The 24,598-nt window shown below is 46.2% G+C and overlaps 1 protein-coding gene and 1 long non-coding RNA gene across 3 annotated transcripts; one reads left to right on the top strand and one right to left on the bottom strand.

The window, feature by feature from the left end:
• Positions 1 to 786: 786 nt before the first annotated feature.
• Positions 787 to 3,279, bottom strand: RHOB (ras homolog family member B). Its single transcript, XM_069580257.1, has one exon. It carries the CDS (start codon positions 2,877 to 2,879, stop codon positions 2,289 to 2,291), a length of 591 nt encoding a protein of 196 aa, XP_069436358.1. The 5' UTR covers positions 2,880 to 3,279; the 3' UTR covers positions 787 to 2,288.
• Positions 3,280 to 3,420: 141 nt separating this feature from the next.
• LOC138436689 (uncharacterized) lies at positions 3,421 to 22,950 on the top strand. Of its 2 annotated transcripts, none has more exons than XR_011255528.1 (3): positions 3,421 to 3,506; positions 5,315 to 5,377; positions 22,329 to 22,950. It is a non-coding gene; the product is annotated as an uncharacterized lncRNA (long non-coding RNA). The 2 variants fall into 2 exon arrangements; XR_011255527.1 differs by having other exon boundaries at positions 3,444 to 4,132.
• Positions 22,951 to 24,598: the final 1,648 nt, after the last annotated feature.

Genomic DNA, 24,598 nt, shown 5'->3' with positions numbered 1-24,598 from the left:
CAGTATCTGCTACCTTTCCTAGAAGCTGCTGAGGCTGGCAGTTTTGAGCCATCATACCTGTAGAGGGATTTTGATGTGGTCTCTGAAGGTTAATCTGCCTGTCTGGTTCTGAGATCCACTGCAGCAGGCTGAGTGTCTGAAATTAGAGCTCATCATATTTCCACCTCAGAACCTGGTTGCTCCAACTTTAAATAGCAGCCACCCAAGACCTCCAGTGTTCTGTTGGTAAGGCGGCTACTCTTGGTACTTAGAACAAAGCATTCTGGGCTCCATACAGACACTCAAATGAAAGTTCCACAGCAGAAGGATTGGCTTCTGATTTGGGCTCTCCCCGACTTCTACCCAGGAGCTCAGGTCAGAGATAACATCCTACAATCTCAGGGGGGACACTGTGTAACCCCTGAAGATCTGAAGGGAACCCAGGAACCAGTCTTTGAGACAGTGATTAACAAAAAGTTATCTGAATGCACAAATGACAACTTTCCAAGTTTCAAAGAATAGGATACACAGGCTACAAAATAGACTTAGACACAGTGTATAAGCCATTCAGACAGTTCACATTAGGTCAAAGGTTGTGGCACTGGGAGCCTGGGTAACCTCTGGCCCTGGGGCAGGAGCAACCTGGTCATCCTTGGCCACCCAATCCCCTCACATCCTCAGAGATTTCATCCCCATTTCCTACAAACACTTGGAGGGAAATAGAGTTAGTGGAGCCTCACCTAGCCGAGTTCTCCCCTTGCCCTCAAATTCACAAGATTTTTACACATCATTAAACCACAGGAGCCATTTTATAAATGTCATCATCATAGTTTTTTTAATATTTTACATAAAAAACTGTATACACAGCTTATAGAACTTTTATGTAAACATCATAAGCTCACCACTTTGTCATTTGTCAGTTTATTTAAAAAATAAAAAAACAAGACAATTTAGTAGAAGTACCACTGGATGGGGGAAGGGAGGGGGAGAAAAGAGACACAAGAGGGAGGTTTATTCTCTGTACAGAGATGCAGAGAAAATTTCACACAGCTTTAGAGACTGCCTTGAGGGAAAAAAAAACCAACAACAAAAGGTTTTAGATAGGCCCTAATACTGGTTACTGCCCTTTATCAAAAGAGTGCGCATACGTGCACAAATAAAATCGCAAAATAGAACAGTGTTGCCACTTTTTTCAAAAGAAAAAAATTAGTGGTTTCTTTTTCTTCTCCTTGTTTTTTAAAAGTCATCATTTTTTAAAAAAACATCAGAAGTAGATGAGGTTACAGCGTACAAGTGTGGTCAGAATGCTACTGTCTTATGCAAATGACAAGTGCATTAAATGTCAAACAATGAAACAATTGTGCAAAGAATTCGTTCCAAAAAGAAGAAAAAAACCAAGTTTAAGCCTTTAAATAAATCAAATAACATCAGTTTCTTGGACTGAACAATTTTCACTTGCAGGACAGGCACAAAGTTCGCTTATGGCAAAAACAACCTGCAGCACACTTCACCCCTCCTTCTCAATGGCTAGTGAGGGGTTCGCCGGGGGGTGGGGGGTGGGGGGGCTGGCTGGCAGGAGACAGGAGTCTGGAAGCTGTGTCCTCTCAGGCCCCAAGTCAGCTGCAAATGTCTTCCCCAGGGGTAGGAAACATGGCCAAGTCTTGTTCGTGCTGGGATGACGCCTCACTCAGACCCGGCTGGAGCTGTTCTAGCGCCCTGTCACTCCACCCACCACCACCATTAAATAACACCATCCTACCTCCGAAAATAAAATTATATCTATATTTATATAACACCCCATCCTCCCTAGCCCTCCCCTCCCGCAGGTCCCGAGGTCTATGTTACAGACAGGGCATAGCAGGCGCTCACTGGTTACAGACGCACATCCGATGGGGCGCGGCCGCATCCCGGCGCCAAGCTCATGTCCGGGGAGCAGGGGCTGGCGTGGGGTGAAAACTCGGCAGCGGGGAGTCGAACATACACACAGCCACACACCCTGAAGAGGCTTCGCTCTTCAGAAAATGGTGTTCAGGGGACCCTTGGCACTCAGTGGGGTGGCCAAGCCTGTGCCACACAGCCGGACGCACAGACACTTGGAAAGGGGGCGCCGGGTGCCTACCACGCGGCCGATTCTCGGGTGCCAGAGCCTGAGTCTCCAGGCCACGGCTGCCGGGGCTGAAAGCAGACGCCAGGCAGTCCGGTGGGGGTCTTTGGGGGGGGGGCAAGGTTCTCCCCTTCTCCGGGCTCGTGGGGGACGGGCCCGGGATGGGGAGCCGCGCTGGCAGGGGCAGGAGGGTCGGGCGCGGCCCTCATAGCACCTTGCAGCAGTTGATGCAGCCGTTCTGGGAGCCGTAGCGCTTCTGCAGCGCGGCGCGCGTGGCCGTCTCGAAGACCTCTCGGACGCCCTCCTTGGTCTTGGCCGAGCACTCGAGGTAGTCGTAGGCTTGGATGCGCACGGCCATAGCGCGGCCGTCATCCGTGCGCACCGGTTCCTGCTTCATGCGGGCCAGCTCTGTGCGGACGTGCTCATCGCTACGCAGGTCTTTCTTGTTGGCCACGAGGATGATGGGCACGTTGGGGCAGAAGTGCTTCACCTCGGGCACCCACTTCTCGGGGATGTTCTCCAGCGAATCCGGGCTGTCCACCGAAAAGCACATGAGGATCACGTCGGTGTCCGGGTAGGAGAGCGGCCGCAGGCGGTCGTAGTCCTCCTGCCCCGCCGTGTCCCACAGCGCCAGCTCCACCTGCTTGCCGTCCACCTCGATGTCGGCCACATAGTTCTCGAAGACTGTGGGCACGTACACCTCGGGGAACTCGTCCTTACTGAACACAATCAGCAGGCACGTCTTGCCGCACGCGCCGTCGCCCACCACCACCAGCTTCTTGCGGATGGCCGCCATAAGCGGGCCGGGCCCGGGCAGCAGGAGGGGCCCCGCGAACGCCTCGCTGCCGTCCCGCTCGCCGCTCACTGCTCACCTCGGGCTGCGCGCTGGGGACAAGGGTCGCTAGCTGCACCCAGGTCCCGGGATGGCGCGCGTTCCCTCGTAGTGCTCGGACTGCCGCGGCGGGGGCGGTGGGGGACTCGGGGGCATAGGGCGCACGGTGCGTCTCCGCGCTGCTCCCGAGCGGCGGCCGCTCTCCTCGCCCCTGGTCTCGGGTCGGCGCCTTTGTGAGCAAACGGTGGCCAGAGCAAGCGGATGCGGCCTAGCTCCCTCCTGGATCTCCCTAGGCCTAGGCGAAAACACAAGAGAGAACACGAACTCAGCCCGACTGCGGCGGCAGATGCAGGCTGCGGCCCTAGCGCCCGCTATTTAAAGAGTTCGGCGACTTTCTTAATATAGCCGTCCAATGGGAAGCAAGCCGACTGAGCTCATCGCTGCGGAGCTTGGCTTTGATTGGCCGTCCCCTGCAGCCCACGGGAGGGGCCGGGCGGGCTTGATTGACTGCCCAGGCCGCGGGGCTGGGAGAGGCGGCGACTGGGGAGTTTGCCGCCGCGGCCGGAGCTGCGGGTCTCTGGCTGCGTCAAGGTTCGCTCTTTCTGCGCGCGGGACCGAAGGGCTGAAGACGGCTGCCCGGAGCAGCCCGCGGGGCCTGGGCGAGCGGTTCCGAGACAGGAGGCACTTTGTGGGCGCGTGAATGAGTCTCTCCCACTCGTATTGCCCTGCTTGCTTCGCAAACTCCCAGCGGGTGGTCGGACCTGTAGGGTAGGGAGCGGCTCCTTTAACGTGGTTTTGTTTTTAAATGCACAGACACGCAGACACACACGCACACAGGCTTATTTCCAATCAAGGTTGTGGTTTGTTGTTGTTGTTTTTTCTTTTTCTTTTTTCTTTTAGAAGCAGCCCCTCCCCTTGTCGAGCCTGCCACCATGCTTCCACGAGGGTTCTTTCCCTGGGCCGTGTTTGGATCTGCTAGAGGGTGCCTTATGGGTGGGCCTGGTTCCGGTTTCCGGCTTTAACAAGCCAGTCTCTTTACCGCTTTCTCGGGCACCCAGCCTAAGGTCTCCAGGTGAAGGTTCAGGGAAAGAGGGTCAGTGAAAAGGGAAGGTCGAGGCTGATTGCAGAACTTCAGGTACACTCAGGAAGTAACCAGACAGAAAAGGGCAGCCTCAGTCCTGGCTTGCAGGATTAATTTGGATCCTGGTTTATCTGAAGTAAGTAGTGCAATAAAATCCAACCACCCCACACCCCATTAGGCAAGAATAGGCTGAAGCCCGGATGGGTGGGCTGAGAAACTTGCAGGCTAGAACAGGACAAATTAGTGTGTGTGTTTGAGGGTGGGGAGTGTGCTAGAAACCTAGTCTCTGGCAACCCACCAGGACTTGTTTCATCTACTCCTTGTATTCTGCAGGAGATGACACTTATGTCTGATCTAGAGGGGCCTAAGTCAAAGCATCTTAATGGACAGAAGAGGTGGGGAGGCGGATGGAAGGAGGAAGGGAGGGAGGACCTCCCAGGAAGGAGGAACAGCTTGAGCAAAAACAGAGATGTGGGGAAAGAGTAGGACAAATTCTAACAAAAGAGAATAGCTTAGTGTGGCTTCCCTTGGTTGGGAGAGAAAGAGTTGAAACTCAGGATGGAGACCAGTTGTGGAGGAACCAACTACACAGGTTGGGCCATTTCCATTCTGGAGGGAGTGGGATGCTTCTTGGCGTTTCAGAAAGGAGAGACTCACTGCATCACGATGAGGTTCAGTTCAATTCAGTCGCTCAGTCGTGTCTGACTCTTTACGACCCCATGGGCTGCAGCTTGCCAGGCTTCCCTGTGCATCACCAACTCCTAGAGCCTGCTCAGATTCATGTCCATCTAATTGGTGAGGCCATCCAACCATCTCATCTTCTGTCATCCCCTTCTCCTCCTGCCTTCAGTGTTTGATCACGATGAGGTTATTGCCTCCTACTTCTGACTCCCCCTCTGACTGGAAGCCGTTGGAAGGCCCGAATTCTTCCTTATCTTAGCATCTTGAAGCGCTGGCACAATGCCGGAGTCTGCATCTACGTAAAAATCAGTAAATGACTGTGGAGAATTCACTTAAATGCTCAGGAACTTAGTTGGAACTTTCTGGAAGTCTCTTATCTCAAACTCCAGTCTGTGCTAACCATCCAGTCAAACCTGGGCACCAGCTGTAACTGAGCCATTTACTCATATATGCGAAAAATGTGATCCATGTGTCAAAACGTAGGTCTCAGATGGACACAGATATCATCAGGTCAAATAAGACATTAGTTCTAGTATCATTTAAAAGCTAACCTCGTTCAAATGACCAAATCTGCTTCCCTCACGTTGGATTACCTCCACTACAATGCCTAGTGTTTTTTTGTTTGTTTGTTTTTCAGATCTAAGAAACTGAACTGTCAATAAGTAAACAATTTTTCCACAGTGGAATCTCACAAGAGAAAGTAAGGTTTTGTTTGTTTTTTTCTTTTGGATCATTTGTTTAAGGCTCCATTCTTGAAACTTTTTCCTTTCTTTTAAATTTTAGTTAGCCTATTAGAAAAATCTTACCCAAGTTTTTCCTCCTATAGTCAAAACCTTTTATAGCTGTATTGTTAATACTACTTTCCTTCATCTTAATATAACTTGGGAATCTTGGCTGTGTCATTAAGCTTCAAATATTAAGAAAACATCAAACAATTAAAGCTTTGTACCATGTATTTAAAAGAAAACAACAGGAAAACAAAGAATCAGGAAGAAGGATTCAATTCACTCATTTCCTGATTCTCAGACATATTATATGAGGTGTTCCAAGCTTGAATCTCAATATCAAAATAATATCTAGAAATATTCAGTTGGTAAATTATGCCAAAATAAACAAGTAGAAAAAAATCTATGTTCTGTAGCAACTTCTTTCCATGGTATTCATTTGTATATCCAGGGTACTTTGACAAGCTTTGTGGACAGTGGCTACTTCAAAGATCGTACCAGTCACAGGATAAACTTTCCGAAACTAGATGATGTCCCAAAGGGTCTCCTCCTTGCCTCTCCCCTCCCTTCACAATACGCTGGCAAAAGGCAAGGATAAAACTGAATCATCAAGAACAAATCATTTTAATAGTTAACTTTATTAACATATACATTCATTGTATGACAGATATCCACACTAGTGAGAGAGGGAAATTATCCTTCAGACAAAAGGGAGATGTTAATCTACCTCCTGTCTTCAGCTTAATTTATTTCGTCTTTTTTTGTCCACTGTCTCCTACACATTGCCTGTAAATCAGCCCCCCTCTCCCGCCCCCCTCACTCCATACAGACAAGAACAGACTAAGAGACTGGAATGTTCATTGGATTTTAGTGCCACCTTGTGGTAATTTTTACAGGGCTTTTTTTCCCCCCAACTCAAAAAATATATATATAATTGTGGTGGTTCAGTCACTAAGTCATGTCTGAGTTTTTGCCACCCCCACTGAGGACTTCAGCTCCTCAGTTCTCCACTACCTCCTAGAATTTGCTCAAATTGGTGTACACTGAGTCAGTGACACTATCTAACCATCTCATCCTCTGCTGCCCCCTTCTCCTGCCTGCAATCTTTCCCAGGGAATGGGCTCTTCGAATCAAGTAGCCAAAGTATTGGAGCTTCAGCTTAAGCAACATTCCTTTCAGTGAATATTCAGGACTGATTTTTCCTTAGGATTGACTGGTTTGATCTCCTTGGTGTCCAAGGAACTCTCGAGAGTCTTCTCCAGCACAATTGGAAAGCATCAATTATTTGAAGTTGAGCCTTCATTATGGTCCAACTCTCACAACAGTACATGACTACTGGAAAAACCAAAGTTTTGACTATAGGGACCTTTTTTGGCAAAGTGATGTCTCTGATTTTTAATACCTTGTCTAGGTTTGTCATAGCTTTCCTTCCAAGGAGCAAGTGTCTTTTAATTTCATGGCTGCAGTCACCATTCACGGTGATTTTGGAGCCCCCCAAAATAAAATCTGTCACTGCTTCCACATTTTCCCCTTCTATTTGCCATGAAATGAAGGGACCAGATGCCATGATCTTAGTTTTTTGAGTGCAGAATTTCAAACCGGCTTTTCCACTCTCCTCTCCTCATCAAGAGGCTTTTTAGTTCCTCTTCACTTTCTGCCATTAGAGTGGTATCATGTGTATATCTGAGGTTGTTGATATTTCTCCTGGCAATCTTAATTCCAGCTTGGTGATTCATCCAGCCAGACATTTCTCATGATATACTCTGCATATAAAAACAGGGTGACAATATCCAGCCTTGTACTCCTTTCCCAGTTTGGGACCAGTATGTTTGTCCATGTCCATTTCTAACTTTTGCTTCTTTACCTGCATATAACTTTTTCAGGAGACGGGTAAGGTGGTCAGGTACTCCTGTTTCCAAGAATTTTTCAGAGTTTGCTGTGATCCACACAGTCAAGGCTTTAGTCTAGTTAATGAAGCAGAAGTAGATGTTTTTCTGGAATTCCCTTCCTTTCTCCATGATCCAACGAATTTTGGCAATTTATATACATATATAAGCTGTATACAAATATCTTACAAATATTTTCTATATATATTATATATGTGATTATATAAAACTTTAGCCAGAAGGGAGGTATTTTATGACTATTTTTAAGATATTTCATGGGATGTAAAACCTCTACTTGTTTCACAAGCAGCTTCTTTAAAAATTCTTCACATATATTTATATACACACAGAACTTTTTTCACATACACTTAAAAAAATTAATTCCTTCCTAGTTAAATAGTAATGACTAAAAGAGATTAGAGGAGATAACAGCTGTGGAAACTTACTAATTTATATACCAATGGAATTTCTTTTAACCTAATCACGATGCATAGAAAGTTATAAAGTAATTTGAACTGCAAAAATCATCTGCTTTCTCTTCCAGCTAAAAAACCATCATTGGATAATCTGATATAATTAGAACTAATAATAATTCATTTATGGATAAGCATTTACTGGAAGCCAGCAATACCATAGACATTCCTGGCATTCTTTTGATTTTTAAACTATTTCTAATTCAAGTAGTAGCTTAGAGTGTCTAGGAAAATTGTCAACTTTTCTTCTCAATGCAGTGAGTTTCTAAAAGGGAAAGGCTATTGTAGACCTAACTGTGCTTTTTCATATGGAAAAATCGAAGTGATCCCATATGGTCTGTTTGGGACCCATTTAGCCATGCATTACATAGCTGAGGCATCAAACTGCTTTCTGGGTTCTCCAGCTATCAGTTCAGCTCACTTCAGTTGTTCAGTCGTGTCTGACTCTTTGCGACATTATGAACTACAGCACGCCAGGCTTCCCTGTCCATCACCAACTCCCAGAGTCCACCCAAACCCATGTCCATTGTGTCAGTGATGCCATCAGCCATCTCATCCTTTGTTGACCCCTTCTCCTCCTGCCCTCAATCTTTCCCAGCATCAGGGTGTTTTCAAATGAGTCAGCTTTCCTCATCAGGTGGCCAAAGTATTGGAGTTTCCGCTTCAACATCATTCCCTCCAATGAACACCCAGGACTGATCTTTAAGATGGACTGGTTGGATCTCCTTGCAGTCCAAGGGACTCTCAAGAGTCTTCTCCAACACCACAGTTCAAAAGCATCAATTCTTCAGCACTCAGCTTTCTTTATAGTCCAACTCTCACATCCATATGTGACTACTGGAAAAACCATAGCCTTGACTAGACCGACCTTTGTTGGCAAAGTAATGTCTCTGCTTTTTAATATGCTGTCTAGGTTGGTCATAACTTTCCTTCCAAGGAGCAAGCATCTTTTAATTTCATGGCTGCAATCACCATCCACAGTGATTTTGGAGCCCCCCAAAATAAAGTCAGCCACTGTTTCCACTGTTTCCCCATCTATTTGCCATGAAGTGATGGGACCGGATGCCATGATCTTAGTTTTCTGAATGTTGAGCTTTAAGCCAACTTTTTCACTCTCTTCTTTCACTTTCATCAAGAGGCTCCTTAGTTCTTCATCTCTTTCTGCCATAAAGTGGTGTCATCTGCATATCTGAGGTTATTGATATTTCTCCCGGCAATCTTGATTCCAGCTTGTGCTTCCTCCAGCCCAGCGTTTCTCATGATGTACTCTGCATATAAGTTAAATAATAAGCAACAGCAGTTCAGACAACCCTCTCCCATCCCGAGATTGTGACCCGGTTAGACCCAGGCCTAAGATAGAGAGAGTGCACTCACAGGAGAACAACCATAGCTAGAAGGTTAAACTTCAAAATGTGGACATTGACCTCTGATCAGACTCCCTGTGTCACGCCAAGGGGAGTAGGCAGTGCGCAATGGGGCAGCTCCTGATCAGTCTAAAAGTGCATTGTCCAACCTAATAGCTGATAGCCTCATGTAAAATGCTGCTGGTACCACTGAAGTACTGTTTTTAATACTATCTGATTTTAATAAATTTAAATTTACAAGCTGATATTCAAGGTAGGGGAAAAGGGGAAATGTTACTCGAAGAGTATAAAATTCCAGTTTGAAGATAAATCCCTGGAGGATTCCCTGGAGGTGGGAATGGCAATCCACTCCAATATTCTTGCCTAGAGAATCCCATGGACAGAGGAGCCTGGTAGGCTATAGTCCATAGGGTCACAAAGAGTCAGACACGACTGAAGTGACTTAGCATGCACGCAGAAGATGAATAAGTTCCAGTAATCTAATATATAGCATGATGATTTTAGTTATAAATACTGTATTATATGCTTGACAATTGCCAAGAGAGTAGTTCCTAAATGTTTTCACCACTAAAAGAAATGGTTAAAACAAATGGTAATGATGTGATGTGATGGAGGTGTTAGTTATTGCTATGGTGGTAATCATTTTGCAATATGTAAATATATCAAATCAACACCACTGGGACTTCCCTGGTGGCCCAGTGGCTAAAACTCCATGTTACCAATGCAGGGGGCCTGAGTTCAATCCCTAATCAGGGAACTAGATCCTGCACACTGCAGCTAAGATCCAGTGAAGATTAAATTTAAAAAAAAAATCAACACTGTTATTGTATACCTTAAAGTTACATAGTTTTAGATGTCAATTATATCTCAATAAAGCTGAATAATCAAATTAACACTGATGTGAGTGTGTGTGTGACTTGCTCAGCTGTGTCTGACTCTGTGATCTCCATGGAATGTAGCCTGCCAGTCTCCTCTGTCCATGGAATTCTCCAGCAAGAGTACTGGAGTGAGTTGCCATTCCCTTCTCCAGGGATTTTCTCAGCCCAGGGATTGAACCCATTTTTCCTGCACTGCAGGCTGATTCTTTACATCTGGGCCACTGGGGAAGCCCAACACTGATATGGACCACCCCCAAAATTTTTTAATAAAAAACTAGTAAAAACTGATATTCAATTCAGTTAGTTGTTGGGAAATGTTTATGTATGTTTGAAACAAATTGAGTATGTGAAACTACTTTTTGTTACTAGAAATTTTTTGAAATCTACATACAGATTGAAAATTTTTGATGAAAATTTAGCACCCAAATTGAGATGTGCTGCAATTATACAATAAATGCTAGAACTTAAAGACTTAGATTGAAAAACATGTAAAACAGTTCATGAGTAATTTTATATTAATTGTATGTTGATATGATATATTTTGGATATAGTGCATTTTTTAAGTATGAGATTTAATGTTAGGTATATTTGGATATGTGATTCAAATAAATTTTACCTTTGTATTTTTTTTTCTTTTACTGTGACAACTAGAATATTTTAAATTATACCTGCAGTTTATATTATATTTCTCTTGGACAGTACTGCTCTAAATGATCTACAAATTCATGTGACTTCCTTTGTACTCTCATTCACCACCCACCCTTTCAGGGAGTCACCTTGATATGAGGCCCCTGGAGCTCCTTAATCTTCCCTTGGGGGTTAGAGGTAGGATTTCCTTTTATTTCCTAAACTCTACTGCCGGATTTCAGACAGGCTCAGACCCTCAGATAAACACTGTGCTTAGGGGGCAATCTAGGGTCTCCCTGTCCCATTTCATCACCACTTTCCAAGCCAGGCCCCTCTAGGACTTTTCAATGCAGCAGCCCCCTCCCTTGCCTGTCTGACTCTTTTCCCAGCACTAGGCAATGTTTTCTTGAAGAGTAGAGGCTATTTGGGCATTTTTGCACAATGACAGGCTTTTCTGGTGGCTCAGATGGTGAAGAATTTGCTTGCAATGCAGGGGACTCTGGGTTCAGTCCTTGGGTCAGGAAGATCCCGTGGAGAAGGGAATGGCTACCCACGCTAGTATTCTTGCCTGGAGAATTCCATAGAGAGAGGAGCCAAGAGGGTTATAGTCCATGGGGTCACAAAGAGTCTGAAACGACTGAGTAACTAACACTTACTTTCCAGAGAAGAGAATCAAAATCTAGTCCTTGTCCAATTTGGGTAGAAAATTGAGAGATATAGTTTGTTTTCTGGAACTCTCATATCAGCCTCAGTTATCTCGATTCAATTCAGAAAATATGGACTGAGAGGAGAGAGTGGAGATGGGGAAGTGAAGACCCAAAAGGTTAAGTAAGTAAGTAAGCCTTAGGACTACCAGCTAGGGACACACTCAGCCCCTGCTGTGGGATAAGTCCTCACTTATATGTAATTGAAGGGTGGAGCCAGCTTCACACAGGAGTTCAAGGTTGAGCAGGGCTTTGAGTAACCAGTAGGATTTTTCCAGAAGACGTGCCCATCTGCACCATCTGAATCATTTCCAGTATGGATATCACGTGGAGAAAGATTCCCATCAGAGCCATTTGCTGAGAAGGGAGAAGTAGGAAAACGCTCCTCTTTTTACGCCTGAGGGTTGCCCAATGACACTGTGGGGTGAAGTTTGTCTTGCCCTGTGGAGTGAATGGGCAAAACAGAAAGAGGAAGGTCACAGAACTCACCCTTAGATGTGTTATTATTACAAAATCCACCTGAGGAAAGCTTGCTGTTTCTACGACAGTTATTGAAATTTCACATAGATTTGTTCATTTCGCCAAAGCTGCGGGAAGTGATGTGGAGGTAACAGTAAGCAGAAGAGAGACAGTCTTGTGTACCTGGAGCCTGGAAACCACTTTTCATGTCTTCTAGTTCTTAGCTGTACAGTCTTGGGAAAATCAACCTCTCTGAGTCTGTTTCCCCATTTGTAAAATAAGTGCCAGCACTCAGAGACTGGAAACTTAATTGCCTACAGGGTTCTGCAGTGAACTGTGTGTGGGACGTAACGGCAGCAGTGGAAACTGTGGGGAACTGGAGAACATGCCCCATCTGAGCGAGAAGAAGCTCAGAACTTAAACACCAACTTCTGGGACTTCCCTCATGGTCCAGTGGTTAAGATTTTGCAATCCCGATGCAGAGGGCCTGGGTTCAATCCTGGTTAGAGAACTAGAGTTCACATGGTGCAGCCAAATTTTTAAAAAACAACCAACTACTGTGCTGGTCAAGAAAGGTACAGACAGAGCAGGCTGGATTTGGCCAGGTAGAACCAGTGTGTGGCCCCTGACTAGATGAATTTCATTTTTTACAGATCAAAGGGGATCACCTGTAGAAAAAGTCAAAGTGTTAGTTACTCAGTCATGTCCAACTCTTTTTGACCCACTGGGCTCCTCTGTCCTTGGGATTTCCCAGGCAAGAATACTGGAGTGGGTTGCCATTCCCTTCTCCAGGGGATCTTCCTGACTCAGGAACTGAACCTGGGCCTCCCATATTGCAAGCAGATTCTTTACTTGCTTGGGAAGAAAATAATACTGTTAATTATTTCAAAAACTGAAAAAGTAATTTCATAAAACAAAAAAATATTTTTTCTTGAATTTCGTTATTCAAGACCTTCTTCTATTTGAGTTATTTAGACAGGTTCAAAAGATGACATATTCCAAAGGATGGAAAGTAGAGAAACATAGTCTTAAGTAAGAAAAAGTCATCCCCACAGCTCCATCGGGGTTAACATTCAGCTGGGTGGGAGACGTTACACCCTTATGTCAGTCCAGAAGGCAATGACACCAAACTTTTTCTCTTCCCCTCCCCCTCTTTTTTCAGTCTTGAAAGCAAGTGATCTAATCAAAGTATTTATACAGGGTTGATTCACTTCTTGTGTTCTCTGATGATATCAGAATTTTGCAATAGGGAGGAGTTGCACACACAATGAGTTTCCACACTCCAGTGTGCTGTCACTGAAGATGTGGCTATGGCTATTTATAGCATGAGACAGAGCCTATATGAGGAGCCGCTGCTCAGAACCAACCAGTCTGGGGATCCGATGTCATAGTCGTGGGGAGACTATGAAAGACAGTTCACTCCACCATTCCAGGACCTCGGCTTCTGCTTCAGGCGCACAGGCTAGTGGAACATGGCTCAGTGAAAGAGACTGTTCTTCATGAGGGTCCTCAGTCAAAAAAGGAGAGCGCTGAAGAAGCTCTCTTTTCGACAATTCTCTGATGAAACTGTTTCATCTGTGAGAGGTGGAGTTGTGTGATTTCTGCTCAGCTTGGTTACGATGTATGTTTAAGGAAAAAAAAACTGATGCATTTGTAGCTTGGAAATCACAGTGATATGCCTAGGAAGTCCACCTGCTCATGCATTCACCCATTCATTCCACACTCATGTACTAGGGGCCTCCTGTACATCAGGACTTTGCTATAGGGCTAGCTGCCATGCTTTAAGGCACGCAAGGACCTGATGTAGTTGGCATCAACATCACAGCTGTTGAACTTCCTCTGTCTAAACAACGTAGGGGCCGAGCTTGAGCCTGGCAGACATGAAGAAGGTAATGACAGCTGCTGCTCTCATTCAATCACTTTGCAGACACACTGTTTTCAGGGAGGAACCAGAGTCCCAGCCCTCAGAAGAGCTCCAGTCCATAAACATAAGTGACAATATAGTACAGTAGTCATAACAATTAAACTATTTCAATCCAGTGAGGCAAGCACTATAAATAGGCATAGGGAGGGGCCAGAATAGACTTGAACTAAAGGTATGTTGTTCTACAGTGGCCCTCAATGAACTACACCCCCAGTATTCATCTCCTTGTGTGGTTCCCTCCCATGGTGAGTCTGACCTTGGCCATGTGACTAGCTTAAGCCAGTGGAACATCAGCAAGAATGATGCAAGCCACAGCTTGATAAATATTTGCATATTGAGGCTTGCCTTTTGGGAACGCTTCTTCCTGGAATTGGGCTGCCAGGCTTTTTGGACACTCACGGAAAAGCCCAAATGAAAATAGCTGGGTCCCTGGCCAGTGGCCACTGCTAAATTACCAGGCAGTGGCCAGCATCAACTACCAGCTATGTGGGTGGGATCAACTGAACTTCACTTCCTAACCTTCTAGCCAACACCATGAGAAAGAGAAGAACTACCTGAGGCAACCCACACAATCATAAGAAATAATGCAGTGTTGCTGTCTTAAGCCATTGTTTTGGGATGGTTTGTTCCATGGGAATGGATAACCAAATAGGCTGTCTATTTCTTTTTTGATTTTTGCTGGAGTATAGTTGTTTTACAATGTTGTTTTATTTTCTGTTGTACAGCAATGTGAATCCGCTACAGTATACATATATATACATATACATATCCCCTCTTTGGGGATTTCCTTCCCATTTAGATCACCATAGAGCATTAAATAAAGTTCCCTGTGCTATACAGGTTCTCATTAGCTATCTATTTTATACTTAGTAATGTATATATGTCAATTCCAATCTCCCAATCCATCTCATTCCCCGTTTCCACCTAGTGTCCATACATTTGTTCTCTATGTCTGTGTCTCTATTTCTGCTTTGCGAATAGGTTCATCTGTACCATTTTTCTAACATACACCCCAGTGCTTATTACAGTACTATTTACATTAGCCAGGACATGGAAGCAACCTAAATATCTGTTGACAGAAGAATGGATAAAGAAGATATGAAACATACATACCATGGAATATTGCTTGCTTGTTTGCTTGCTAAGTCACTTCAGTCATGTCTGACTCTGTGCGACCCCAGAGATGGCAGCCCACCAGGCTTCCCGTCCCTGGGATTCACCAGGCAAGAACACTGGAGTGGGTTGCCATTTTATTCTCCAAAGTGAAAGTGAAAAGTGAAAGTTAAGTCGCTCAGTCGTGTCCGACTCCTAGCGACCCCATGGACTGTAGCCTACTAGGCTCCTCCGTCCATGGGATTTTCCAGGCAAGAGTACTGGAGTGGGTTGCCATTGCCTTCTCCGACAATGGAATATTACTCAGCTACAAAAAGGAACAAAATTGTGTCATTTGCAAAGATGTGGATGAACCTAGAGACTGTCATACAAACAAGATGTCTTGGTGGTTGCATAGAAGTCAGCCAGGTAGTGGGAATTCCCTGGTGGTTCAGTGGTTAGGACTCTGTGCTTCCTCTCTTCAAGTCCCAGGTTCAATCCCTGGTTGAGAAACTAGGATTCCGCAAGCTCTGTGGTGTATCCTTCCCCCCCAAAATGTTAGCCAGGGCAAGAGAGGAAAAGAAGGGCATTCTAGACTATGGAGGCATGAGATAGCATAGCATATTCAGACACTAAGTATATCAGTATGGTGGGAATGTGGGGTATATGGTGGAGAGAAACAGGAGCTGGAACTGAGGAGGCTGGCCAGGCTCAGATCAGAGCATCTGAGGATGGGTTGGAAATCCCCAGGATGACGACTCATTAAGAGGACTCACAGGACTCAGTGGACAGTTGTACTCACAGCTGTGATTTATTAGAACAGGATGCAGAGCATGTTCAGCAAAGGAAGAGGAACACGAGATGAAGTCTAAGGGACACCAGGTGCAAGGGAAATTGTTCTTGAGAGTACGTGATCAGAGTCCTCTTCCAGGGAGCCACAGGGCACACACCTACTCCCTCTAGCAGTGAGTTGCCATAACATATGTGAAACACTGCCAACCAAGAAGCTTGTTAGAGACTCAGTGCCCAGGATTTTATTGGAAGTTGTTATGTTTAACTGTTTACATCAATTTGGCCAGGCGATAGTGCCTCGTTTGATCAAACACAAGTCTATACGTTGTCAGTGAAGGTATTTTTTTAGAGAAGATTTACCTATAAATCAGGGGACTTTGAGTGAGGTGATCACTCTCCATCATATAAGTGGGCTTCACCTAATGAGTTGAAGACCTTAAGAGCAAAGACCGAGGTTTACCTAAGAAGGGAGAATCCTCCAAAGAAGGGAGAACACCTGCCTGTTGCCCTGAGAATCTGTGCTCAAGGTCACAATATCAACTCTGAATTTCCATCCTGCCAGTCTGCCCTACAGATTTCAAGTTTGCCAACTCCCACACTTGCCTGAGCCAATTCCTTAAAATGAGTCACTGGCTCCGTCTCCATATATGTCTCCTACTCTGTTTCTCTGGAGAACCCTGACTAACACAGGGGCTGACCCCAGAGGCAGCCTCTGCCTGGCACATACCCAAATTCCAGGATCCTAGAAGGAAAGCAGGGCTTCAGCATGAACCTCACCGACTGTTTGTACAGACGGTTTAGGCAGAGACAGACACTCTTCCTGGTTAATGGTGGGAACCAGCCCCCCCAGCTCAAAATCTCCATTCCCAGATGCCAGACAGGGGCCAGCCTGGTGAGCAGGCCTTTCTAAGAACAAGCAGTCAGATTTGCTCCGTTAATCCTTTTCTGTGCGGAAAGTAAGTAGTTTATGCTGTGGGCAGTAGAAAGTCTTTGAATTTTTTTTTTAATATATATGTGATCCCATCAGAGTTTTTAAACTCTAGGGTGACGTGTTAGGTGTGTGTCATGAGGCCATGCTACCTGCATGTGGGGGCCAGCCCAAGTGGGGGAAGTAGAGAGCCTGGCTTAAGGACAGAGAGGAGAGAGGAGGTTTGAGAAAACAGCTGGACCTGTGGGAGGTGCATTTCCACTTCCCAGGTCCTCACCTCCTCTCCTGGTCAGTGGGAGCCTTGGAGAAAGGCCTTCTACAGGTGAGGTTGCTATTTGCACTCTGTCTAGTCCCTGAAGAGATCTGCCCTGTCAGGCCCAGCAGGGCTTGGGTGTGTGTCTGTGTCTATGTGTGTGTCTATCTATGTCTGTATCTGTGTGCACCTATGTGTATATCTGTGTACGTGTCTGTGGTCTGTATCTGTGTGTGTGTCTGTCTGTATACGTGTCTGTGTCCTTCTGTACCTGTGTATCGTGTCTGTGTGTCCATGTATCAGTGTCTGTGTTGGGGCCACCTCACCTCCCACGCCCACCCTCCTGGGAGAGCTGTGTCCTGAGCAAGGTGCCTACTATGGCTCCCAGAGGAGGGGAAGGGAGGGAAGAGGTAGAGGGGAGGGGAAGGGAGGGCTGGCCCTATGTCTGTCTAGAAGGGAGAGTCCACTCTCTGGAGATCCAGTGCCCCCAGTGCCCTGCTCTGTTCCCTCAAACCACCATGCGGACAGGGCTCCAGGTCCCCTGGTGCCTGCGGGGCCCACAGGCACACGTGAATCTTACAGCCTTGAGAGATTCCATGGGCTTCAAGGCTTTTGCTACTCAAAGTGTGGCCGGAGGGTTTCATTAGTATTTCTTGGAAACAGAATCTCAGGCCCCAGCCCAGCCCAGGCCCCTACAGATTCAGAATCCAGAATTGTGATTCATTTGAACACAAAGTGTGAGAAGCACTGCCCGGGCTTGCCCTTGCCTTGCGCTGGAGGAAGGATGGTGTGGGGGTTGATCTAGCATGTGCCGCAGCCAGGCTACCGCTTCCCCGGCCTCTGCTGGCCAGCCGTGTGGTCCTGGACGACGCCTCCCTCTGTCTCAGTTTCCCCTCTGTCTCAGTTTCCCCTCTGTGCATCAGGGCGTTAGCACTGCCTCCCTCACTGGGCGAGCGCGAGTTAAATAAGATGTCTCGTGTAAAGTGCTTACAGCCGGGCCTGGCCCACAGTAAGCATCTGGAACCTCTCAGCTGTCATTCCTGAGAGGGGTCGTCCGCCCTCTGCTTGTCCCACCCCCACCCCACCCCCACGCGCCCCCCCTCCCGCCCCGCCCACGACACTGTGCACCGAAGATGGGTACAATATCCCCCATTTAGACTGCCCTGAGGGAGAGCGCCCTCCTGTGGCTCCTGTGGGTCTGACGTGACTCGGGAGTCTCTTCCTTGTCACAGAACAGCCCTTCAGTTCTTGGAAAGTACTCTCTGTCCAAGTTTTCCTGTATTTAGGCTATTCTGGTTCCCAGAACCCCGTAACCTCTGTAGGCCCTGGCTGCCTTCCCAGAAGCCAGCTTCTCAGCACTATGTGCTTAGCCTGAGCCTTGCATAAGGGACCCACCCAAAGCCAGAAGGCTGCCTCAGGAGTGGTCTTCAGACCTGTTGGTTCTGTGGATGGGCCAGGCAGATGGCTGCAGGGTAAGGCCCCTCTACAGAGCTGCTGCCACCAAGATATCCCAGGTCCAGTGGATGCTAAACTGCATAAGGTGCTCCATACCGCACAGAGAGTGTGAAGCACCTGGCACCCTGGCCAGCCGGCAAGGGGAGCCTGGGGTAGGAAAGGCCCTTTAGTGGGCTCCCCAGAGCCTCGAGGAGGTGGCCCAACAGGCTTTTCACAGCTTCTCAAACCAACTGCAGTCAGTGTCGCTGGTCACAGGTAGGGGAGGGCAGACAGTTGGTCTTTGTTGTCCAGTCGCTCAGTCGTGTCAGACTCTTTGATTCCCCATGGACTGCAGCACACCAGGCTCCCTTGTCCTTCACTATCTCCTGGAGCTTGCTCAAACTCATGTCCACTGAGTCGGTGATGCCATCCAACCATCTCATTTTCTGTCACTCACTTCTCCTGCCCTCAGTCTTTCCCAGCATCAGGGTCTTTTCCAATGAGTTGGCTCTTTGCATCAGGTAGCCAAAGTTTTGGAGCTTCAGCTTCAGCATCAGTCCTTGTGGTAAATAATCAGGACCTATTTCCTTTAGGATTGACTAGTTTGATCTCCTTGCAGTTCAAGGGACTCTCAAGAGTCTTCCTCTAACACCACAGTTCAAAAGCATCAATTCTTTGGTGCTCAGCCTTCTTTATGATCCAGCTCTCACAACCGTACATGACTATTGGAAAAACCATATTTTTGACTATACAGAACTTTTCAGCAAAGTGATATCTCTGCTTTTTAATACACTGTCTAGGTTTGTCATAGTTTTTCTTCCAAGGTGCAAGCAGCTTTTAATTTTGTGGCTGCAGTCACTGTCCACAGTGATTTGGAGCCCAAGGAAATGAAATCTGCCACTGTTTCCACTTTTCCCCCATCTATTAGCTATGAAGTGATGGGACTGGATGTCATGATCTTAGTTTTTTGAATGTTGAGTTTTAAGACAACTTTTTCACTCTCTCCTCTTTCACCTTCATCAAGAAGCCTTTAGTTCTTTGCTTTCTGCTGTAATGGTGGTGTCATCTGCATATCTGAGGTTATTGATATTTCTCCCCACAAACTTGATTCCAGCTTGTGCTTTGTTCAGCCCGGCATTTCACATGATGTACTCTGTTTATAGCTTCCCTGGTAGCTTGGATGGTAAAGCATCTGCTTACAATGCGGGAGACCCAGGTTCAATCCCTGCGTCGGGAAGATCCCCTGGAGAAGGAAATGGCAACCCACTCCAGTATTCATGCCTGGAAAATCCCATGGACCGAGGAGCCTGGTGGGCTACAGTCCATGGGGTCGCAAAGAGTCAGACATGACTGAGCGACTTCTCTTCACTTCTTCTTTACTCTGTTTATAAGTTAAATAAGCAGGGTGACAAAATATAGTGGGCAGATGGTGGCTCAGCCCAAATAGAGAATGCTCTACAACCTGTGGACCGCAATTGGAGTTTTTAAACTTTTGGCTGAAGTTCTTGGAATTCAAACAAAATAAATAAGTTCTTAGAAATAATACAATGCATTTATATTTTTTTTTAAAAAAGAAAGAAAATAAATAATAAGACCAAGGCTGGTAATTATAGTAATAGGAATAATAAGTAATCATTTGGGGACTTAGCAATTAGTTACTATTAAGTTGTTGACATACATTATCTCACCTAATTCTCACAATGAGCTTGAGTAAGGTGCGATTGTGACAATGACAAAAAGGGTCTGATACTGAGAGTCTTCTCCCACCACCACTTCCCCCTCACCCCTTTCCAGAGCTATTCTGGGTTTGCCCGCTGGACTGTAGACTCTTCTCTATGATCATGAGTAGGGAGCAGAATGGAAAGGAGCTGAAAGACCACATTGATTTACAATTTAAAAGGTTCTGGAGCTTCTCCCAGAAGAAAACAGCTTGTCCAGAAGGACACAGGAGAGATCCAGGGAGAAGTGGGGGTGCGAGGAGATTGAGAGAAGAGACATTTGGGGGAGGGGCTGCCTCGAGGACAGAGCTCTGGGGAATTTGCTGGGTTAAGAGGATGTTCAAGAAATGTTTGCTGTGCATCTTGCACTGTGGCTCCCCTTGACCACCTCTGTGGAAGCTGTATGTACATATTTGCATTCTTTTCAAGATTTTTTTGAGCTGAAGTTATATGTCTTCCGAAAGCAACCCCAGAACAGCTAGAACTGAGTCAACCCAGTTATATTTGCCTTTCACTATTATTAGCTCCACCACTCAGCGATAAGGACACAGAGATTAGATAGTTTAAATAACTGGCCTACAGTCACACTGCAAGTAAATGTTGAAACCGAGGTTTGATGAGCACGCTGGGCTGGGGGCAGCAGCCACCTCCCAGGGGTTCAGAGGAGCAGGTAAACACAATGCTATTTCCAGGCTTCTCCGGGTAGACAGTCTCACACAGAGAAGTGACTCTAGGACTCTTGGGCTACGAATACCATTTTCTTCACTTGAAGTGAAGTGTGCTTCCCACATTGTCCCTTCATCCACTTGTCCTTCTTCAGTGAATCACCCGCTCCCTTCCAGAAGCAGGCCTCCACGGGAGCTTCTCTACCCAGGCAGTGTCTGTCTTTAAAGTTGATAGCTGCCATGGTTAATGAGGGGCCAGCAGGCCTGGCAGAGCACAATCCACGCAGAAAGTCCTGCCAGCCATTCAGTCCCTCTGCAGTCATTTCTTGAGCTCACACTCCCTGGAGGCGACTCTCTAGACTCTCAGAGTTTTCCTCTGAAACTCCATGACTTAAAGGTCTATTGTCGTAAAATAAAACTAAGCAGGTCATCGACCTCTTAATGTTTTTCCTTTTTCCCAAGTGGCAGAAGGGTTACCGCAAAGCGATATTGAAAGTCTTAGATTGCAGAAAAGATATACCTGACCAGTAAGAAGAAGGGGGTGGGGGTGGGGGCTTTGTATTTTTTTGTCATGTAATAATTTCAATGCTAAAAAACAAAAATAAAGTGAAGTCGCTCAGTCGTGTCCGACTCTTTGTGACCCCGTGGGCTGTAGCCCACCAAGCTCCTCCGTCCATGGGATTCTCCAGGCAAGAATACTGGAGTGGGTTGCCATTTCCTTCTCCAGGGGATCTTCCCAACCAAGAATACTGGAGTGGGTTGCCATTTCCTTCTCCAGGGGATCTTCTCGACCCAGGGATCGAACCCAGGTCTCCCTGGGTTGCAGGCAGGCAGGGTTGCATTGCAGGCAGAAGCTTTAACCTCTGAGCCACCGGGGAAGCCCAAAAAGTAAGGAGAATGATATCTACCACCCGTTTTGACAATCTTTGAATATCCCGTATTTATTTCAAATCATTTTGGTTCAGGTGAAACTCCTGTGTACCCCCGCATCCTGTTCCCCACCGTCCCTCCCTCAGATATACTGTTTAACACCCTATGCATCTACTTATACACTTACTACATACAAATGCATCCTGAAGAAGAGTTGGTGGTGTTCTACATGTTTTAAAATTTTGCACGAATAGTATCGAAATGGAGCAGGACTCTATGATCCTTGCCCCCCATGCCCTTGGTCTGTTTTTTGTCTATGGAAAAGCTTAGACAAAGAATAAGTTTAGGCGGCTTCCCTGGTGGTTCAGGGGTTAAGAACCTGCCTGCCAGTGCAGGTGACATAGGTTCGATCCCTGGTCCAGGAAGATCCCACATGCTGCAGGGCAACTAATGTTGTGTGCCACAGCTACTGAGCCTGTGCTCTGGAGCCTATGAACCACAACTGCTGAGTCCACGTGCAGCAGCCACTGACGCCTGTGTGCCCTGGAGCCCATACTCCACAACCAGAGAAGCCACCGCAGTGAGAAGCCCACCCTACACAACTAGAGAGCAGCCCACGCTTGTTGCAACCAGAGAAAGACTGCATGCAGCAACGAAGGCCCAGTGCAGCCAAAGAATAAATAAATTGAATAATTTTTAAAAATTAATCAGAGAAGTTAGAACATGCAGAAACAAAGGAAAACAGTCAAAGGAGATAAAATAGTAACAGTTTAGTCATTAAGCAGTTTCAAGGACCTTTAGTTCCTTCTCAAGGGCTATAGATAATGTTCTGAGCCATATCCTGTGAATTGTCTTACAGACACCACAACACTCACCAGGTGGAAAAAGTTTACTACGTGATGACCAGACTGGAGCCATGACATAAGCTGCCACAATTCCGAGAACTGGCCTCAGAGAAATGGGAACAAACAGACCCTGAAACTGAAGCTTAATTGTACTTAAAACGATCAAGATGATGCAGATAGACTGCTGATGACCAGTTTCAAGAAGACTGTCAGAACTGACTGCTATTTCTGCATGGAACCCCCTCCCTCTCTGTCTGTAAAAGCTCTTGCCCTCTGATTGTGCTATTGCTAAGTCGCCTCAGTCGTGTCCGACTCTGTGTGACCCCAGAGATGGCAGCCCACCAGGCTCCCCCGTCCCTGGGATTCTCCAGGCAAGAACACTGGAGTGGGTTGCCATTTCCTTCTCCAGTGCATGAAAGTGAAAAGTAAAAGTGAAGTCGCTCAGTCGTGTCGGACTCCCAGTGACCCCATGGACTGCAGCCCACCAGGCTCCTCGGCCCATGGAATTTTCCAGGCAAGAGTACTGGAGTGGGGTGCTGGGGAAAGTAAAGCTGTACTTTGAACAAGCATCCACCACACCACACACACCTCCCAGTCCCTGGGATCCAAAATAAAGCAAACTTTCTTTTCCAACAACCTGGCCTCTTTATTGGCTTTTGAGCAGCAAGCAGCTGGATCCTACTTTCAGTTATAGTATCACACTTTACATAACTTCGGCGACTTGCTGTTTTCTCTCAATGATGTGTCTTGGTGGGCTACAGTTCATGGGGTTGCAAAATGAGTCGGACATGACTTAGCAACTAAACAACAAAAGTGTTAATGCATGGAGCTCTTGTTCATTCATTTTACCTGTATAGTATTCCATGGTGTAAATATCCATTGTTGGGCATTTGGGTTATCCTAAGTTTTTTCTGATACAGACAATGCTGTGGTGATCAATGCTGCAAGTGGACAGGCCAGTGGGTACACGTGGAAGTTTCTAGGATCTCCTCCTGTGTCATAGGAAGTTTACTACATGGCAAAAATCTTGGGTTGCCTTTTAAGTTTAGAAATTGCAGCCATGGTCAAATGAGGTGTGCCCAGTGACCCTGCCTCTGGCTTCCACCTCAAGAGCCCTGTGTCCTAGGTGAGGGAATGTGGCCCCTTTTCCAAGAATATGCTCCCTAACAACGCCCTACCCACAGACTCAGCTGAAGTCACATATATAGACCCCACTGTGAGTCAGTTATCTTGTCTGTTTTCTTTGCTGGATTTACAGTTGGAAATATCAGCATTCTAGAATGTTCTGATGATTCATACTGAGTGTGACAGTGAGAGTCAGGAGGGAGGGCATGAGTGTTTAGAGAAGGGGAAATGAGATGATCAGGCAGAAATCAGGAGGACTGACGCTCCATTCAGCATTTCTGGGTAATGAAGCACCCAGCAATGATCTGTTATTCTCCCAATTCTGTGGGTTCCTCTGTTGGCTTCTCTGGGCTTGCTCTTGTGGTTAATTCCATCTGGAAGATGAGCTGGGCAGGAAGACCTAAAAGGTTTTTGTTTGCATGTCTAAAAGTTGGTGCTGGCTGTTGGCTGGTTGCCTGGATTCCCCTCTATTTGTTCTCTCACTATCCAGGAGGCTAACCCAGCTCCTTTCTATGGTGGTCCTGCAGTAGCATTCCAAAATGCTCTAAGGACACTAGTGGGCAGGGCCTATACTCAGCATCACTTCTGTGAAATTCTATTGGCCACAGCAAGTCACAGAGCCAGGCCAGATTCAAGGGGAAGACTAGCTAACATTCCTCCTTGTTAGAAGGAGCAGCAAAGTCGTGGGCTATTGGACAAATTGCTTCAACTATCTTCAAAACAGTCTCCCATGATTGAGCAGTTTGGGCAGAGATGGAAATCTATCATTGAGATTTTAGCTAGAGTCTTCTGTATAAATTCCAAGATAGGTCAAGATGATATAATTCTCAACAACCTTGGCTTTCCTGACTAGAAAGAGGTTCACTGAGGGAGAGAGTTTTTTAATTATTGACGATTTCTGGCATTTCTCTTCACCTGAAAAATCCAGTAAAGAATCTACCTTTCATCTTTAAATAATCTGTTTTTAAGGTTTTCGTGTGTACAGTGCCTTGCGCTAAGTGCTGGGGTTACAGCAGTAGATGAAACAGAGATAGTCCTTACTGTTTTGGAACTTTCCTCCTACGGAAGGGAGGGGGCATTAAACAATTAATTACACAGTTAAAGATTTAATTACAATGGTAGTAAGTGTCACAGGAGAAGTAAGGCATGCAAAGAAGAA

This window comes from Ovis canadensis, chromosome 3 (assembly GCF_042477335.2).
Source record: "Ovis canadensis isolate MfBH-ARS-UI-01 breed Bighorn chromosome 3, ARS-UI_OviCan_v2, whole genome shotgun sequence".
In the NCBI taxonomy this organism is placed as follows: Eukaryota; Metazoa; Chordata; class Mammalia; order Artiodactyla; family Bovidae; genus Ovis; species Ovis canadensis.
The sequence above is the reverse complement of the archived record's forward strand: the minus strand, read 5'-3'. Positions and strand labels throughout refer to the sequence as shown.

What these genes read in the sequence shown, in the direction of transcription:
- RHOB (XM_069580257.1), bottom strand. Translation starts at nt 2,879, where the DNA reads ATGGCGGCCATCCGCAAGAAGCTGGTGGTGGTGGGCGACGGCGCGTGC.